Raw genomic sequence first — 18,545 nt, 5'->3', positions numbered from 1 at the left:
GTCCACACGGAGTTCAGGTCGTTCTTGTGCGTACCTGGCGACTCAAAAATAGGACAGCGCATCCACGTTACATTTGCCACCAGGTGTTCCTGAGTTTCGTGATCCAATAGCCGAATCCAAACTCCGAACCACACACTCGGCTTGTGCAATGCTGCTGCACGACAACATCCACATCCGTTCTTATACTCAACAGATCGCGCTTCTCTAGTCCACTCCCAGAACAAATGGAGACGTTTGCCCTGTCATATCCCCCCAGTACCTTACAGATCTTGTTCGCATTGTAGATCGAACTCCGCCACAGGATATGTGGAATTTTCTGGAGGCGCGGGATGCCGCCTCCAAGGCGGCCTACAACACCAACGTCCAGCTCTGGACCATGTACGCCATCGGCGTGGCCGTGACGATGCTGCGGACCTGGTCGCAGGCTAGAGTCGTGGGCTGGAGGCATTTGCGCCTGGATGATTATCTCGTGTGGGTTGGGATTGTGCGTACAATCCTTTCTGCTGGACTGAATAAAAAAGCTGACATGGGTTGCAGTTGTTCTACACGGCGCAGGTCTCTCTGGCCTACAACGTGGGCGCGGTGGCCCATGGTTTGGCCAACAACAGCATGACCGACGCTCAACGGGCAACGTTGTCGCCAGAAAGTCCCGAGTATCATGCCAGGTTTGTCGGTCGATCCACGTCTATGCTGCACGGTTCACTGATCTGTCATGTTAGGGTGATCGGCTCGAAGATCCAACTGGCGGGTTGGGCCACCTATTCGGCATTGATCAGCTTTCTCAAGTTGTCCATGCTAGCCTTCTATACACGGTTGATGGTGAGCACCACACCTGTTACCCTGGTCTGCGATCCCAACTAATGTGAATGACACAGAACGGCCTCGGTCGGCAGTATCGCATTCCCATCTACATTGGGTTCGTGCTGGTGGTTGGAAGTTTTCTCGCCAGCATCATCACAGTCCTCGCGTCATGCCGCCCATTTCACAAGAATTGGCAAATCTACCCCGATCCCGGCAGTAAGTCCTACCTCGTTCAATCAGAAATAAACCTACTGACAACGACGATCAGACGTCTGTCAACCCGCTATTTCCATGCCCGTCGTCGCCATAACATTCGCCTCCAACCTCCTCACCGACCCGTACCTGATCCTCCTCCCGATCCCCATGTTGTGGGGTTCCAGCCTGAAAGTCATCAAAAAGATCGCGGCGACCGTCATCCTGAGCGCGGGAATCTTCATTCTCGTCTGCGCGACCCTCAAGGCCGTCTTCATCATAGTGGTGAGTCTTACTCCGTCCTTACTCCAAGCCTCCCGGGAACCCTAACTCCCGCCCAGGAACAAGACAACGGCGCCTCCCTAGCCGAAGAATGGGGCACGCGCGAGACCTTCGCGGCGGTGATCACCACGAACCTCCCGATGGTCTTCCACCTGCTGCGTACCTGGCTGGCGCGCGCCTTCGGCAGCGCCTTCCAGTCCTCGCAGAAGAGCTACAAGAGCCCGTCCGGCTTTCAAACCATCGGGGGTGGCGGAGGTGGCCCAGGCGGCTCCTCGAGCCGCAACCGCGGCAAAGCCTCGGATCCGATCACGATCGGGCTGACGTTCACCGAGAGCGAGGAGCGCATGATGGACGATGTGAAAATGCAGGCGCTCAAGGCGTACCCTGCGCCGGTTTCACCCCATCCAGGTGCTGATAGCGGGGCGATCGTCGTCTCCAACCAGATCGAGATCACGCATGAGACGCGGAGTAGCGCGCATAGTGATGTCGAGGCCGCAGGGAGGACGACGCCGCATGCGCCGGGGGAGAGTTGGTTGCGCTAGGCTGGCCTGGAGCATGCATGGTCCTCGACCGAGGACGGTTTCTTTTCTTTCGTGTACATACTTTTCACCATACGAATTTTTTATCCCTTTTCATCTTTTTTTCTTTCTGTAATATGCAGCGCACACTACAGCACGAGCGGAGGAGACCATAATTGCACCCTTAATCAAGTCTGTGCAGTCCGGTCCGCGCCGTCAGCACTAGTTTAATCTATCCGGCGGGGCGGCTACACTGAAAGCAGTATGGATTGTTGGGGTCGGTGTGGATGCGATCTCGCCTACGGTCAACCACACCAAAGAATCCTCTGCCCTGGCTCGTTCCCGCCCTCTTCCGGGGGGTTTTCTCTGTGTTGTGCTTCTCGGGAAGGTTTGTTTCGGCCGGATGTCTGCGGTGTCGTTCATATCGGCTGGAGTGGTTTCTTGCTGCTCAGTGGGGTTGACCCTCTCGCTCGGTGCAGGGTTTGTACGATTTATCTGTGTGTGCACAAAGGCAATGGAAAAAAAATCAAATTCTGATGTCCAGAGAGCTTGTTCTGAAGATAAACGCCGCAGACAAACTAGCAGGGATGCTGCATGCTGCAGAGTTTATTCCACCTAGCGCGAACTCTCGACGTGCCTTCGTCTCGAGTCCTAACCCCGTGTAACCCTTGCATGACCGCTGGAGTAGAATAAATCCTAAATCTCTGGGCAGCGCTCACGACTGCAGCCAGACCATGTGTTGCGTGCTAAGGACAGTCTTGGCGGGCAGCGGACAGGAAAGATTCTGTGCGCCAGTCAGAATACAGACTGTAATGGACGGTGGGGCGCAGGTAATGGTCGATCAAATTGAGTTTCGATAGTGAGAAGGCCAGCAGGCGGCCACGTTCTGTCGGGCTCGTTGGTGCATTAGGTCGAAGCTTGCATCTGCTTGCTGCTTGGGAGTGGACAGGGGTTGGTTGTTTGGATATTGGGACAGCGGCGTGGTTTGGGTTCTTTACTGACTTAGGGCTTCAGGAGTGGATGCGAAGAGTACCCGGGTCTGCTAGGTCACAGCTTGTCCAGAGCTTTACGTACTCATTGAAGGCCACAATATAGAACACATGGTTGACTCACCGATTTGTTAGTATCGGGCGTAGTCTCTATAATGTCGCGAGTTGTAAAAAAAGCTGTTTGATACTCCAATTGTCGATTTCGCAGCGAACTTGGAGTTAGGGCGCTGAGTTGTAAGTTTAGCTAGCTGGGGTGTGTAGGCATAGCCCTATCTTTCAAAAACTGCCTACCTAGGTCAAGAATATATTAGCGCTTGGATCAGCTTTCAGGCTTACTGACACCCCGACAGCAACAACAGATTACAAATTAGAAAACAAATCTACAGAGAACCACATAATATCATTGAATAAACCCTTCTCAGGGCCGTTTTTATTTTTCTGTTTTCAGCTTAGCCAGAGACCACCCGGCAAAACCCCATCCTCAACCCCAACCCAATCTACCGCGGATCCTGATCCTCCTCCCGAATATTCAAGAACTTGCTGGAGGATAAGCGCGGCCGGTAGGGCGACGAGACATCGGAGTCCGTGTCGCTGACCCCCTCGATCTTCTCGCGCGGGACGCGGTCGCGCCACTGGCGGAGCATAAACAGGTCGTCCTCCTCGTGGAAGTGGGAGCGGCCGTTGTGGGTGAACTGGTCGACCTCGCCGTTGCCGGCCTCGCGGTACAGGCAGATCTCCTTGCCGGCCTTGATGACCCCGTGGAGGACCTGGGCCGTGTGGTTGAGGGCCCGCAGGCAATGGAATTCGTGCTGCATGACGCGCAGCGGCTCGCCCTGCCAGTCGATGGGGGTCGCGCTCGTCCACACGATGAGCACAACGAAGGTCGTGGTGCTCACGTGGGCGTGGTAGAGCTCGAACGGTTGCTCGATAGGGGCGGGCTGTGTGCGGAGTTCGTGACTTGTGAGCCCGCGGGAGAGGGGGCCGAGCCGGGGTGACGGGCTCGCTGGGCCTGCTTCCGGGGCTGGTGAGGCCTCGGGGCACGGTGGACCCTCGGGGTGAAGGTCGAGGAGATCCTCGGCCTCGAAGAGGAGGGCCGTGGAGACCTCGGGCGTCGCGCGGGCCCGCGGAACTGGTATAGGAGTCCAGTTGAAGAACCGGGGTACATTGTCCTGCGACCCCAAGGTGCCCGAAGAGGTGCTCGAGGAGCCGTCGCCATGATAGTGAGGCTGGGGACAGCTACAGGTACAATACTCGCACTCCACGGTGCTGCTGCCCTCAGACGGGGTGCACGAGGTACACACCGACGAGGTACAAGTGCATTGCGGTCGGGAAGAGGTAGAGTGCTCCGAGGAGGTGTCCGATGAGCTCGCATCCTCAGACCCAGATGCATCCCCGGAGGGGCAGACTGGGACCCCTATGTACACGTTGCCATTGATGACAAGGTTGCCCTCAACAACAATTCGGGGGAACTTCATGGCTGCGGGTAAGGGCTTCCGGTCTACAAAGGTGCTTGTAGGTGTGGTAGTCATGGGTGTTGTGAGGATGGGGGGGTGGATGGTTCCTAATCATAGATGGTCTTGGACTATTTATAGCATGGAATGGGCTTTCAGTGAGCTGGGCTTCAGGGCGATTTCTTTGTGGCTCTTATGGAGAAAGTTCTTTGCCGGCGCTCGACTTAGTGGAGATATCCTAAACTTTGTGCGACTTTCTTTGATGGCAGTCCGCCCCTGGATATGAGGTTTGTGATGATATACGACGGCAAAGAAAGTCTTTCGGAGCGTTTCAGAATGCCTTTACGTAGCCATCAAGCTTCATGGAGACAAAGGAGATACGAGGGAAACGTAGTAGAATGGAGCGGTATAGCTTTCGATATTCTCCTATAGCCAGACAATTCCAAGTCTGTCCACAAAGCTGGATACTATCACAGGGCATAGGGCTGTTGCCGTTGATTCTGGCCAGTCCCCTCCTAAATAAGGATTTCAGCCATTAAATAAAGAGCGTCGTAGATAAGGATCTCCACATATTACTAACTGAAAAAAATCAAAGACGATTGTGTTACCTGAGAAAAGAGTGGATACCAACTATGGAGGATATTGCTAATTGTAAATTATTAGTTATTGAAGTGTACATGTAACATACCTCGTCGAGCCTTTGATCAGTGATCTTTATCATTACTTCCTAATTTCGTCTCATGCTTATAAATCTAGTTAGTCATGTATGATCTAGATTTGACGTAGGTTTTGGCTTGACAACCAGATCTCTTCAGCAGGAGTGACCTTAACGGTATGTCTTTTTGTTCATAATCAGTCCAAACCTATCATGCCTCCAACAGTATACATGTATTCTCATATAGAACACATCAAAGTCCGCATTCATTAGCTCAAATACAATCAAAAGTAAAGAGTTTACTTTGGTCTTTCTACTGCTTCAAACATTTACACTCTCTACTGATATCCTAGGCACAGACCACGCTGCTTCCATGCTGAGCTAGAAGGTCCCACTCCAATAAAATGCTCACTATCGTATCCATCATCTATTGCATTACACTCACGATCTTTTTGAGGTCTCCGGCTGCAGATCTCCGGCAAAATCCGTTTGATTGAAAGTCAATAACGAACATTGTATAACAAGCGGACAATCAGCCCTAAAGAAACGGGAAATATCCCCATCCTAATCTTTAATATATTGATTGACCTAGCTTTGAAGGTAGGTCTTGACATCATAGGTGAAAGCCTCGGATATTTATAACCAAGTAGAGTGAGATATCTTTCTAGATGTGTGTTACTGCACAATGCCTGAGGTGCAGACAGATTCCCTTCTAGTCTCAGCTGAAAGTCTCCATAAAAGTCTTTCACAGAGTACAATACCACACCCTCTTATGATGATGTTCGAAAGCTCCACTAAGGGTGACTGTCAATTAAAACATAGCAGATGTCACAGTCTCCTCTGAACCCACCGACACAAACACAAAGACACACTTGCCCACAACTCTGTATATAACCTCATCTTGACCCTTTGTACAACCAATTCCAACCGCCATTCCCCATGGATCCGGCCAAAACAATGGCCAAACCCGTACCAACTCCACCCCACCCACCTCGGCGCATGAACATGGCTACCCGTCCAGACCCCCGCCCCACTAGCTTCACCCTCTCCACGAGAGACATGCACCTCATCACCAACCCTTTTCCCAGTTATGAGGTTGCCTTCATCCGCCTCAACCTCGCGACCACGCTGACTGTGGTAACGGTGCGCGAACCCGCTCTCTCCGTCATCCCGTGGGAATCGGAGCCGCTGTGCGCCCTGCTCGCCGAGTTCCGGCGGCTGCGGTTCTACCACCCGCAGGCCAAGCCCTTGTACGGCATCATCTACGCCGGCGACTGGATGCGTCTTTACCGTGAACGCATTGTGTCCCCGAATTGCCAGCCACCCGAGCCAAATTACTTCTATGTGCAGCTCGCCCCCGGGCGCGACACGCTGCATCGGATCCATGATGCCGAGCTGCTGTTCCGGTGGTTGCGGACGATTCCACGGAATGAGGCGGAGTTGGTTGGTATTCCTGACAGTGAGTAGTAGGCTTGTGGTATCAAAGAAGGGAGGGGGGATGTTATGTTGCTGTTGGATGCAGTAGCGGTTTCCTTGGTGACAGCCGTTTAGCCTGAAGGGGCTGGCGGGTATATACTCAGATACGAATACAAAAAGAAAGACACAATGTCTTTGACTAGCATAAATCTCTTTACTCCAAATAGACATACAGACTGCGTTTCAGGCCCACCGTGAGCAGGTGGTGGATGAATTGCGCCGAAACCTTTACCTGTACCATCCCCAACGCTATCCTGGCGGCAGAACGATTGCCCTAATTTTCCACGTCGCTTTGGCTGCAGCATGTAGATAAGCTTAACCACTTGCAGCTGTCTAGTAATCTACTGTGATCTACTGTCAGTAAAGCACAAATCACCACACTGGTTCCAGGTTCCAATTCAAACCTTTGCAACAAAATCCCAGAGTCAAATCATCCCTCATCCCTACCCAAGAAAATGTCGCCTTCTAAACCTTTCATCCTCTTCTTCAACGCCATCCGCCACGCCCAACCCATCTACGCCAAGCTCCAAGACGTAGCCCACACAGGAGTGATCACCAGCGAAAGCAGAACGGAGTTCTTCCACGCCCTGCAGACGAAATACAAGAACATATTCGCCATCTACTGCACCTCAGCCAGCGGGGCCGTACGCCCCACCCACCACAGCATCTATCCCCCGTGCACCCGAAGCACAGTTCTCTAACATCAAGCAGGTAGCAGGCGCCTTCGACGCAGAATTCATCAACCGCCTTCCACGGAGCTGCAAGTACATAAGATCTCTTCAAGGATCGCACTAGGGAGTCGCAGTCCACACAATCAGCCGGGGCCCCACTAACCTTTGGCTGCCCAGACCCACGCGTCCATCATCCGCGACATCTTCACCGAAATCGCCACTACCTGCCCCGCAGCCATCGCCTGCATCGTCATCAACCAGCCCGGTCAACTACACCGTCCCCATCGCTGTCGCGACCCTGCAACAGGCTGGGGTCCTCCAGCCCGCGCGGCTGTTCGGCGTGACAGCCCTCGACGCGGTGCCTTCGCCGGCCAGGCATTGGACACTGACCCAACGCGTCCCCGCGTCCTTGTGGTAGGAGGGCACAGCGGCGCGACGTTCGTGCCGCTGTACAGCCAGGCGCAACCGCCTATCTACGCCGAGGAGGCAATTCTTGCTGGTCTTGTGCATCGTTTGTCTTTCCTATCTTTTCCAAAGCATTAGTGGGAGAAAACACCTGAATACTAATTCTGTTACCAACAATTAGGGGTGCAATTCGGCGGTGATGAGACTGTCACGAGCAAGCAGGGAGCCGGGAGCGCCACGACGTGCATGGCGTATGCGGGATTCCAGTTTGTCAAGGCTGTGCTGGCCGGGTTGCGGTGGGAGGATGTCACTGGGGAGGCTTTTGTGTGTTTACCTGGTATTAAAGGGGGAAGAGAGACTGCGGAGGAGCTTGGGGTGGAGTATTTCGCTGTGCGGACGATTCTGGGGCCGGAGGGTGCGAGTAGGGTTCTCCGTTTGGTGATTTCGATGGTAAGAAGAGGGAGATGGTGGAAGTTGCGGTTCGGGAGCTGAGGACGAACATTGCGACGGGGTTGGGGTTCATGGGTTGAGCTGACAGTTTTTCCAAGGGATCTGATTAAATCCGATAAAATAGGAAACTACACCTCATGCACTACTATCCAAGAAAAAGATGATGTGGAGGGAGTATATTGCAGTTAACCAGAACTCAGACCCTATCGCAATTACAAATTGTCAATACCATCCACCTTCCTCCACTTTTCTCCCACCGATACATAAAAAGCAGTATGACAATGCCCGGTCACGAACATATACCGAACTATCTCAAACAGCCCGATTTCCTTGGATCAACCGCGTCCAGACCGGAGGCTGTCATGATTCTCAGCTGCATGCAGCATTTACTCGGTGTACAGGCAGCCGTTGGGGTTGGTGGTGGTCTCGACGCGGGCGGCGATGCCGACGCAGTCGCTGTTGCCGGCGGGGTTGCTCACGCCGGCGCTGGCCCAGATGCTCCAGGCGCCGTCGATGCTGTTGGGGCAGGCGATGAGGTCCCTGCTGCCGAACTGCAGGTGGTTGTTCTTGTCGATGGACCAGCCCTGGCGCTCCGCGTTCTCGGGGGCGGGCTGGGCGCCGGTCGTGTAGCCGATCTTACCCTGGCCTGATACGCATAGCTGTCAGTATTGGTGAAGGGTGGGAGGGGGGGGGGTCTATGAAGTCCGGCAAAAAGAGAGCAAGAGGACGTACCCATGCCCGAGCGGTCGACGTAGAACTCCTGGGGAGTGGCGGACTGGTCGTACAGGTACAGAGCGCCGTCCTGGATGTAGAAGGTGGCGGTCTGCTCCTTGGGGCGGGCGCAGCTGGCGTTCTGGCTGGGGAGGCCGGCGAAGAGGCTGCTCTTGGCCGCGGTGAAGGGTTGGTACTGCACGGCGCTGCCGGAGTGGATGGAGACGATGCCGAAGGTCTGGCTCTGGGAGGAGGCGTCGGTGGCCGGGAGAGCGGCGGCGGTGGCAGCGGCCGAGGCGGCGAGGACGATGTTCTTGAGCTGCATGGTGGTGATTGGGGTTGGATTAGAACTGATTAGAGGGTAATGTGGTTGTGCAGTGCAGTGGAAGTGTTGATGATGTTGATGATGAGAAGGGAACGAGGAGCCGGATAGACGGGCCCTTTATACCTTCCAGAACAGCTGTGAAGCCATGACCACCTTGTCCAACCCAGTACAGCCAGTCATTATTTCTCATTATTTCCTGCAGCTGCAATCAGGTTCTATGCTGTCATTGTCTCTCAGCCAGTCCGTACTATTCATTGAATCATTCAGGGTCCTCCAGCCCCAAATTTAGCGGCGGGTGGGGCGTGACCAAGGGATGCCCTAATTGGTGAGGATTCGGCCCATGTGGGCGAGACATTCGGCCTTGGAGGGCCATTGGCATTTCAGAAATAGCAACCCCCGGTCGCTGTCCCCGTTTTTCTGCTCTAGCAAGACTTTGAGATCCGACCCACACTACAGACATTGTCTCATTTGGAGAATTGTTGATGGTCGATGGGCTGTTTTCCTCCCCCTCGCAGCCGCAGCCGAGGTACGGTTGCCTGAGTCAAAGTGGCTGCTGGGTTGCAGCCGGTTACATGCAGCATTGCCTTTGCTGCGGTTATTCTCAGCTTCGTGAATAATACTGCTACCTGCCACTGAGACGGCCACTGTTCTTTCACAGCGACCTGGATGAGGCGGGTGATTGTCTCACGAGGCAGGACTTCAGGACCGGAAGTGAGGATGAATTCAATAGTCTGTCAGAATGTCAATCGATCGATTGGGGATCGCCTCTAGCGATTTCCTCAGTACGGAATGTAAGAACCTTGATAGGTGCCCGTCCAATCTACACCTGGCATGAGTCCGGTGGTGGCTTAACCGTTGGCGGGCGTCTTCGTGAAAATCGGGGATTCTCGCGTTTCCCCCCCAAGGGGGTTATGAGGTAATGAGTGCGGGACAGCCACCCCCACATTTGTCTCGGAACATCGAAGATCATGGATGAGTTAGAGTACCTTCAGTGGCAATTGAGGTGGTTTCCACCCCTCTTTTTCCTGAAGAAGATTCGGCCGGGGGAGAGTGCTGCCGCTGGATTGCATACACCAACGAAAATGTTCAGCAGACATGCTATATGGTCTGTTTAGGCAGAAGCATAAACGCCTCCTGGCCAGGAATTGAACCACACCTTTAGAATGAGATCCGAATACGATAGTTAATTCTGCACCGAGTATGCCCGTGTCTTTGCCAGTTGCGTGGACAAACAATGCGATCCCCAAAATCGCACGCTGGCCTCATGTGTCCTGCAGGTCTTGGCGGGGTCAAATTGGCCATCAGGTGAAACAATGACAATCTCCGCCCGGCGCCCTTTCCAATGCGTCCAGTTCAGAGTGTCTCTTTTATGCATAATCCACTCCGGCGACGTCCGTAGCTTGGTGCATGAAAACAACGTGCAGCATACTTACTTTCCTCGCATATGAGGCTTTTCAGCTCTGCCCTTTTGGTTGTGTGAGGGGCAGCTGGCTGCGCTGCTTGAGAGAGATAGAGTATTCATCGTACGAAGCTTCACTCTTCTCCCTTGTCAATCCCCCTGGTGTCTTACTTTTCAGTCTATATTCTCTAGCGAGCGGGGTTCGGAGACGAGGTCTGAGAATCTCCCGACTATCGACACGTTTCTCATGTCCGGGCTGCACGACCTAATCCGACCAGCACATTCAACTCCCAAAATCATGATCACCATCACGCTAGCGACAGGTCGACATGCAAGTTTGATGATTTGCTGTTGGAATGTCTCACTCACTTTCCGCACCCTGTCTGGGAATGGAGAAACGGGAGCTGTTGATTGATGAGGATTGTCCGGTCGTCCATTTCCACCGCGCACCGCAATGTGACTAAAATGAATGCATATTGTCTCAGAATATCAGGCCTTGAGCTACAGTTCGAAGGTTGGACTTGGAGGTTCTGGAAGCACCTACAGGACTAGTGAGGCGACCGTTTTCTTAATAGTCTCAAACAACATGATCATGGGTCGGCCCGAGCGAGCCCCTGACTCTGTTTTGCGCCGGAGTCAGCTTTCCAGAGTCAGCTACCACTCCATCCCCCGACGAGTGATTCTATAAGACTAGAACATGGGTGTGCTGGTACTCCGACCTTTGCCTTGTCTGTCTGGTGTCGCTATACGTTGGTAGTGAGTGCATTGCTTGAATCGGCGATGATTCTGATTTTGATTCTTCTGGGTTTCCAAGTTGTTGCTGCCCAACCATTTCCGAAAGGCTAGCTAACAAACTAACAATTGAAAGAGTGTTTCGGAGAACAGATCAAGCAGATCTTGCTCGTCGTAGCCAGTACTGCTTGCTGATCATCGTTGTAGTAAGCGTTCACACTGCTGCTCTGTTTCTATGGTGTCTGCGTACTTCTGTCTAACTAAGCATAAGCATGACGCATAATATGTAGCCTACCGTACCTGATGCAGACTCGATCTCTAGCCTGGCACTTCTACCTCGCTAGTCCCTTCATAGTGAACGCACCTGAAGGAAATCATTGCCGCACCCAAGCTCCCAAATGCCATGAACTGCATAGTAGCAGGTACCCGACTTATGAGAGACACATGCTTGTTGCAGTAGAGGCTTATTCAGTCTTTAGGCCAAACCTTCCTTGTCAAGATAACCGGTGTTAACACCTTCGTGTGGGAAATACTCGCTCCCCCCGACCGCTCTTGTTCTTCTCGAATTCAGCAATCCGCCATTTACCACAGAAGCGGATACGGATACAGCGCAATCAAACAACAATTTGGGCACAACATGAACTTCACTGACGACGATCACATGCTCCAGACAACCGCTGGCCCCTTGCTCTCCCCAAAATGGAGAAGAACTTACAAATGGTGTCGACTCAATAATGGTGCGTAAGCGCGCCTTCAAGTTGCCCGAGCGTCTTGCTTATTCCGACTTACCCGGTAAGCACCAACCCTCACCACTTCTACGGAGTGGTCTCGCTTACAATTCATCAACAGTATCGACGTGCACGGTCGGTCTGCCAAGTAAGAGACGTATGCAGCTGCACAGTCACCCGGGTCTATTGGACAGGATATGCCACCGAAGCTGCACCGTCTGGCGATGCTCCCATACGTGAGGCACTAGATAACAGACCAGCGCGTAAGTGATCGTGAGCCACTATGACTATGTATGCTAAAGCCCCTGCTCAGTCAATTCAGATGAGAGCTCAGGCTGGCTGGTACACCCAGCCCAGCCGAGTGCGGCTTATCTTTTCCGATCTAATCGCAACCAGTGCCGAAAGCAATCTCTGACCAATGACAGCAGCCGGGATCCGGCACGAGGAAGCCATGCGATTGGCCGCACGGCGAGTGAGTCAAAGAAGGGCTTCTCCGAATTGGAGAAAGTGGAGACGTCGGTTTCCCCAACCCAGGACAGAATTTGCGCGTGCGGCAGTCTGCTTTGGCTTTTGCGCGGGCGGGTATCGGCCGACACTCGTGCTGCCCTTGATATTCGATCAAGTCATCTGGCATCGAATATCGGGACAGGGGAGTGCGATAGGTTGGCAGCATGAGGCCAGACACCCTGCAGCAACAGGCCACTTGTATAGCGCCATGAGTCTTCAAATGGGAAAGGAATGCGGAGGGAGGTGCCAACTCCGGAGGGCAGCTCAGGCCTCATTATCTGGCGCCCTCGGAGAACACCCCGAGGGGAGATTTCTCCAATTTGGTGTTGTGTGCTTTTCCTCCACAAATCCACCGGCGTCATCCTTTCTTAAATAACTTCCACATCCCTGCTCCCTCGTAAAGGTCTGGTGACGAGGGACGACGACATATGTGCTGACACACATAAACCTAACCTGCTCCCCACATGCACACGCTCAGATACACCAGTGCACTCGGATACGGACCATCATCACAGTAAGAACCACAAATGCCTCAAGGTCCCCCCTCGGACACCCCGCGGGGTCCCCTCGACGATTCGGGCTCGTCGACCACCGGCACCGTCTTCCTGCCCGAAACCGGCGCAACCACACCCACCAACGCCTACCTCGGCGAGGACGAAAAAGGCGCTGTCGGCTTCGACCCCTCGACGCAGGAGATCCAACAGCGCTACCTCGAACTCGACACGCCGCTGCCCACCCCGTGCATCACGCTGCCGCCCGGCCCTAACCAGTCCGCCCCGCCCGACCCGCCGAACCTCGAGAAATACATCTCCCCGTTCCTGTGGCCGAAATGGCGCAAGTCGATGATGACCTGGATCGCCTGCGCCGTCACCGCGCTGGCCGGATACTCCGCAGGCGAGGTCAGTCCCGCCTCGAGCGTGCTGACGGCGGAGTGGGGGGTCAGCGCGGTGGTCTACAACCTGACGATCACCGTGTTCTGTATCGGGTTTGCCCTGGCGCCGATGGTGCTGGCGCCCTTCTCGGAGATCAACGGGCGGCGGCCGATTTTCGTGGCTAGCGGGATTCTGTTCACCGGTGGGTGGTTCCCCTTCCCTTTCGAGATAAGCTACATCAGTATTATAATAGTGGCAACTCATCCCGCTAACCTCTCGTCTCTCACGCAGCATCCCTCCTCGCGTGCGGCGGCACCCACATCTTCGGCGGCCTCCTCGTGGCGCGGATCCTGCAGGGGATCGGGGCGTCGACCTTCTCGACGATGGTGGGCGGGGTGATCAGCGACATCTACCACGCGGAGGACCGCAACACGCCGATGGCGCTGTTCTCCGGGGCGGCGCTGTTCGGCACGGGGCTGGCCCCGCTGATCTCGAGCGCGATCGTCCACCACACGACCTGGCGGTGGGTGTACTACTCGCACGCGATCGTGGCGGCCTTCTTCGTGGTGGTGATCTTCTGTTTCTTCAAGGAGACGCGCGGCAGCGTGCTGCTGAGTCGGAAGGCGCAGGCGATCAACCGGTACTACGAGCAGCTGGAGGCGGCGGGCCACTTCGGGGTGATGCTGGAGGAGGGGAAGGCCCGGCGGATTCGCTGGCGGGTCAGGAGTGACGAGGAGCGTGTGTCGCTGGTCAAGATGATCGGGGTCTCGGTGTATCGGCCATTTCGTACGTTGCCCTTGTCGTCTCTGGTTCGGAACAGAATGTCCTGTGGTGCTAACGCTGGCGAACAGATATGCTGGTCAGCGAACCGGTCGTCTTCTTCTTCTCGCTCTGGGTCTCGTTCAGCTGGGCGGTGCTGTACCTGCAATTCGGCTCCATCCCGCTGGTCTTCCGCACCAATCATGGCTTCAACATCGAGCAGACCGGCGCTGTCTTCACCTGTATGCCTCTCGCCATGCCTATCCCAACCAGTTCGTCCCCATGCTAACATCCTCAAGCAATGTGCGTCGGCGCCCTCCTCATCACGGTGATCAGCATCTACCAGGACAAAATCGCCCACCACTACAACCTCCTCCCGCGCACCCCGGAGGCCCGCCTGTATTTCGTGTGTGTGGAGGCGGTGCTGATGCCCATCGGCCTGTTCTGGTTCGGCTGGACCTCGTACTCGTCCATCGCGTGGATCTCCCCGACCATGGCGATCGGGTGCGCCACCATGGGCATCTTCGCCGTCTACCTGGCCGTCTTCAATTATCTGGCCGACACCTACCACCGGTTCGCCAGTTCGGCCATCGCCGCGCAGTCGTGCTGTATGTTCCCTGCCTCTGCTGTCAACCCCAGATGGGGATTAACTAACGGGAAATGGAAACAGGCCGCAACCTCCTAGGCGGCGTCTTCCCGCTCGTCACCAACGCTCTGTTCACGAACGTGGGGTACCCCGGGGCGTCGAGTTTGTTGGGTGGTATTGTACGTTTCATCTCCGTTTCTTGATCGGTGGTTGTAGGCGGAGTGCTAACTTTGTTTGTTGGCTATAGGGAGCCGTCCTGGTCATCGTGCCCTGGGTGCTGGTCTTCTACGGGCCGAAGATCCGGGCCAAGAGCAAACTGGCCAGTCAACTGGCTCATTAAAAGTTTTTTTGGTTTGAGTTAAAATGGGGGGAAGTGTTAGGTCTTGCATAGCGGTTTTGTTTCGTACACATATATACCGGGATAGATGGGTGGACTGGGGTCTACTTAATAGATAGATGCATGGTGGTTATGATTAATGGTAATGAGAAGTGCGGTTACTCTTACGGTTAAATTGCAGTTCCTTTGGGATTATTGCTGCGGTGGCTGCATGTATGAGGGCAGGGCCTGGCTTGTTGCGAGGCCGGGGCTGGATCATGTGACCGAGTTACCCCATCGTCTCTTCTGATTTTCAGAGAACTGACAACGTGCTCAACGCGCTCTTGTTGGGATAGTGATCTCAGCCTTATGGCCTCGCTCAGCCAGGATTCAACCCTTGGTAAATAAGAGCACAATTCCGTAACCCATATTACTCATACAGCACCGTAGCCGCACCCCTGCCCATCGCACCAACAACTCCCCGTCGACAACAGGAGTGGTCGACATCTCTCCACATGTGGCGAGTGTATCCTTACGTAGTACTTCCGGTCAGGGCAGTGACCTCCGACCGCCGGTACGGATAGCGATAGAAGATCATCCAGCATGACCTGCAGCACCGCTCATATCCTACTATGCAGAGTCAGTAAACACAGCAACCCACCACACCAGCAATATGTATGTCTACAATAGTCGACATATCACACCACAACTCCCCGAAATCGCACCAACCCGCCAACTCCGCACGTGCCTCCCCTGGACAAAAAAGAAGCACCCATGACGGCCAACGTGCTTTCGGCAGATGTCGTTCCTGCACTGCACAGTGGCAATAGACCCGGGAGAATTGACGTCAAAAAACCGGGTCCAGAATGTTTGTGCGCGATAATTTTTTTGGGCTGTGTATTGTCCAAGCGCAGACCGAAGACGGAGTGGGAGTGGGAGGGTTGAGGGTTGAGGGTTGAGGGTTGAGGGTTGAGGGTTGAGGTTCTGCTTTGCCGAAGGGGAAGGATCGTCGTTGGGGTCGGTGGTGAGTGCACGGTTTGTACTCCACTTAGTTGGGAGCCCCCGGCTGACGTCAAGGGGTTTTTTTTTCTTGAGGATTTACAATGAGGGTGAGGATTTGGGTTAAGTCTGGACTAACTTATGTTTGTTGCTTTGTGAATGGAAAATTGAGGCTAGACTTGTTTTTTGCCGTATGCTTCGATATAATCGGGTCGTATCGTATGGTTTGAGTTCAATGGTCTTGGGCTCTGGCCGGGGAATAATCTGGGGGGAGGATTGTTTTGTTTGGGGGGCCAAGGGAGGAAAGAACCTTCGAGGCATTTCGGTGAGCACCAAATAGCCGAAATTCACCACTCAGCCTTATGAGAAACAAGAAATTTACCCCGGATGACTCTGCCCCCCGTTTTCCTTCCAATTAGACCCTCCATCGCCGAGGGGAGGAAAAGAGCGAAGAAAAACAGGGTCCAGGAACCCTGCGCTGACCATCACGGCATTAACATACACATGTACGTACTCATGGTAAATAATAATATGAGTACTAAGTCACTCGATGGCTCCCGGATAAACCACCCGTAGTGGTGGTCAGGCTGATCACTGGCTCTTCGTACACGAACACCTCTTTGCTTACCCTGCATCAAGATTACGCAAACCCAGCCTAGCCAAGATCCGACCGACGAATCTGACGATCCTCATCTGCCTGCCCCCCCCCGGCCCGATACTTCCGTCCGTCCATGTCTCGGGCTCTGGTTGCTGGTTGCTGATGACGCACCCACGCTTGGTTGCATGCAGATTTGATGGCCGGCAGGAAGTTGTAGCTGTAGCTGCAGCAGCAAGAGCAGCAGGTCGACGTGGTTTGCACCACACCAGTCAGTCTCCTGTGGTAGGGTTACACGGGCTGTCAATGCTGGTGCCTGTGAGTGGCGAGACTGCGCTGGGGATCAACAAATGGGGTACACTTCGGGGGTTCCGTCCAGTATCAGAGTTTGAACTTATTCTTAGCTACCACCCTCCAACACACTCCCTCTGGTGTGCTGCGAATGATGGCTCACATTGGGGGAATGCCGGCCAGAAACAGAGGCAGGGCAAGGCACCCGCCACAACCGTACCGCCACAGACAAACAACCCGAGTCTCCAATGACGACGAGAAGCACAGCCAAAAGAGAAACCCAAATTCTAGACACATGGGCAACGTCATTGCCAAGCAGGGAAACAGGAACGCGGCAAGACACTGAGTGCTCGCAATGGAATCATAGTGGGGCCTGGGCCGCGTCTCCAGGGCTGTGACTGGTCGAGCCAGCCTTCACGACAGCCCTGATTCGTATGAGAGGTTGTCAACGTGGGGGAGCAGGATGGAGATGATCATGCAGTGGGCTGGGCTGGGCTGCTATTCTTGTCGTCGACAGGTAAGTCACCTCTTGCGTTTGCTTGTGTGGTGTATGCCAGAAGCCTGGTGGCGATGGAGGATATAAAGACCCTCGTCCCTCGCAGGTCTTGAATCTCTTCAGTTCTCCAGTTTCTCCTGCATACATCCAGTCCATACATACATCAATCCTCACTCCTCGGGTCAGGTACCATCTCAATAACGTTATCAGTAATCGATTACCGCTATCTTATCACACCACACCACCACCACAACCAAAATGCAGCTCCAGAGCCTCCTCCTGACCACCCTCCTGTCCACCGCCGCCCTGGCCTCCCCTCAGGGCGGCGTCGTCTCGGACGTCGTCTCGGGCGCCGAGTCGGCCGCCACTGACGCCGTCGGCGGCGCCACCTCGCTCGCTAGCGCCGCGTCGACCGCGGGAGCCGCCGGGGCCTCGGACGTGACCTCGCTTGCCTCGTCGGTCGCCTCGGAGGCCACCAGCGCGGCCAGCGACGCCCGCTCGGCCGCCTCCAGCGCCGTCTCCAGCGCGCTCTCCGGCTCCTCCTCCGTGTGGCCCGCGTCGACCACCACCCTGACCGGCACCAACGGCTCCGCGACCGCCACCTCCACCATCTCCGACAGCCTGACCCTGGCCAAGTCCACCTTCACCACCACCCACGACGGCACCACCTCCACCGGCACCACCACCTCCACCGGCACCGTCACCAACATTGCCTCCGCCTCCTCCGCCTCCGCCTCCGCCTCCGCCTCCTCCTCGACCGGTGCCGCCGGCGCCCAGGCCACCCCCGCCGGCGTCCTGGGCTTCGGTGTCGCCGGTGTCGCCGGTGTCCTCGGTGTGATGGCTGCCTTGTAAGGTCCTTCCTTCCGAACGGATAAGGGGATCGCGGTGTGGAGATGTGAGATGCTCACTGAGATGTGAGATGATTGGTCGGGCTGTGGATAGGTTGCGGGAGTGGGATTTGATACCATCCTTTTTCTTTTTCTTCTATAATGGCATGCCTGTTTGTTTTATGTATATGATGAGTTAATGCTACGATCCTTTTTCTATCCTTTTTTACTCTTGATCTGTAAATTGTGGATGTGATCATAATCGTAGTTTTCTCGTCCCTTCGTCGAGATTGCGCGTTATATTTGCACGAAGTAAACAATGGTCACGTGATAACATTTCGATACTTAGTACTCCGTACACGAACAACCAAGGCTATGAAGATTCTGGATTGACCATTTTACACACCCGATGCAAGGAATCGATATTTGTTTAACGAGAATAGAGAATTGAAACGGAGCACTGAGTCATGACCGTGGTTGTGAGCAAGTAGAGTCTATTCTAAATATATTTC

General features: G+C 54.5%; 8 protein-coding genes across 8 annotated transcripts; 5 read left to right on the top strand and 3 right to left on the bottom strand.

Moving 5' to 3' along the window:
- Nucleotides 1-232: 232 nt before the first annotated feature.
- Nucleotides 233-1,817, top strand: BO95DRAFT_510276 (uncharacterized protein; the record flags this gene model as incomplete). Its single annotated transcript, XM_025591337.1, has 6 exons — nucleotides 233-484; nucleotides 538-665; nucleotides 720-819; nucleotides 876-1,017; nucleotides 1,070-1,278; nucleotides 1,335-1,817. The coding sequence occupies exons 1-6, from the start codon at nucleotides 305-307 to the stop codon at nucleotides 1,815-1,817; spliced, it is 1,242 nt and encodes a 413-aa protein (XP_025447782.1). The 5' UTR covers nucleotides 233-304.
- Nucleotides 1,818-3,279: 1,462 nt separating this feature from the next.
- On the bottom strand, nucleotides 3,280-4,311 carry BO95DRAFT_458613 (uncharacterized protein; the record flags this gene model as incomplete). Its single annotated transcript, XM_025588574.1, has 1 exon — nucleotides 3,280-4,311. The coding sequence occupies one exon, from the start codon at nucleotides 4,309-4,311 to the stop codon at nucleotides 3,280-3,282; it is 1,032 nt and encodes a 343-aa protein (XP_025447781.1).
- A 1,582-nt stretch (nucleotides 4,312-5,893) lies between these two features.
- Nucleotides 5,894-6,439, top strand: BO95DRAFT_458612 (uncharacterized protein; the record flags this gene model as incomplete). Its single annotated transcript, XM_025588573.1, has 2 exons — nucleotides 5,894-6,347; nucleotides 6,411-6,439. 2 exons carry the CDS (start codon nucleotides 5,894-5,896, stop codon nucleotides 6,437-6,439), a joined length of 483 nt encoding a protein of 160 aa, XP_025447780.1.
- Nucleotides 6,440-6,819: 380 nt separating this feature from the next.
- Nucleotides 6,820-8,000, top strand: BO95DRAFT_458611 (LDH C-terminal domain-like protein; the record flags this gene model as incomplete). Its single annotated transcript, XM_025588572.1, has 4 exons — nucleotides 6,820-7,008; nucleotides 7,213-7,546; nucleotides 7,622-7,890; nucleotides 7,989-8,000. The coding sequence occupies 4 exons, from the start codon at nucleotides 6,820-6,822 to the stop codon at nucleotides 7,998-8,000; spliced, it is 804 nt and encodes a 267-aa protein (XP_025447779.1).
- A 79-nt stretch (nucleotides 8,001-8,079) lies between these two features.
- aspf34 (cell wall protein PhiA) lies at nucleotides 8,080-9,093 on the bottom strand. The gene is made up of 2 exons (XM_025590021.1): nucleotides 8,623-9,093; nucleotides 8,080-8,536 (listed from the first exon to the last, which is right to left on the bottom strand). Exons 1-2 carry the CDS (start codon nucleotides 8,924-8,926, stop codon nucleotides 8,277-8,279), a joined length of 564 nt encoding a protein of 187 aa, XP_025447778.1. The 5' UTR covers nucleotides 8,927-9,093; the 3' UTR covers nucleotides 8,080-8,276.
- Nucleotides 9,094-12,006: 2,913 nt separating this feature from the next.
- On the top strand, nucleotides 12,007-12,783 carry BO95DRAFT_77403 (uncharacterized protein). Its single transcript, XM_025592212.1, has 2 exons — nucleotides 12,007-12,048; nucleotides 12,099-12,783. The coding sequence occupies exon 2, from the start codon at nucleotides 12,204-12,206 to the stop codon at nucleotides 12,666-12,668; it is 465 nt and encodes a 154-aa protein (XP_025447777.1). The 5' UTR covers nucleotides 12,007-12,048; nucleotides 12,099-12,203; the 3' UTR covers nucleotides 12,669-12,783.
- BO95DRAFT_437960 (putative MFS multidrug transporter) lies at nucleotides 12,382-15,004 on the top strand. Its single transcript, XM_025585398.1, has 6 exons — nucleotides 12,382-13,366; nucleotides 13,456-13,950; nucleotides 14,016-14,165; nucleotides 14,223-14,531; nucleotides 14,594-14,688; nucleotides 14,757-15,004. The coding sequence occupies exons 1-6, from the start codon at nucleotides 12,820-12,822 to the stop codon at nucleotides 14,847-14,849; spliced, it is 1,689 nt and encodes a 562-aa protein (XP_025447776.1). The 5' UTR covers nucleotides 12,382-12,819; the 3' UTR covers nucleotides 14,850-15,004.
- Nucleotides 15,005-17,442: 2,438 nt separating this feature from the next.
- On the bottom strand, nucleotides 17,443-18,490 carry BO95DRAFT_77234 (uncharacterized protein). The gene is made up of 2 exons (XM_025592211.1): nucleotides 17,953-18,490; nucleotides 17,443-17,925 (listed from the first exon to the last, which is right to left on the bottom strand). Exons 1-2 carry the CDS (start codon nucleotides 18,172-18,174, stop codon nucleotides 17,524-17,526), a joined length of 624 nt encoding a protein of 207 aa, XP_025447775.1. The 5' UTR covers nucleotides 18,175-18,490; the 3' UTR covers nucleotides 17,443-17,523.
- Nucleotides 18,491-18,545: the final 55 nt, after the last annotated feature.

Source organism: Aspergillus brunneoviolaceus (assembly GCF_003184695.1).
Source record: "Aspergillus brunneoviolaceus CBS 621.78 unplaced genomic scaffold BO95scaffold_2, whole genome shotgun sequence".
NCBI classification, from domain to species: Eukaryota; Fungi; Ascomycota; class Eurotiomycetes; order Eurotiales; family Aspergillaceae; genus Aspergillus; species Aspergillus brunneoviolaceus.
This window is presented reverse-complemented; position numbering and strand designations above follow the sequence as displayed.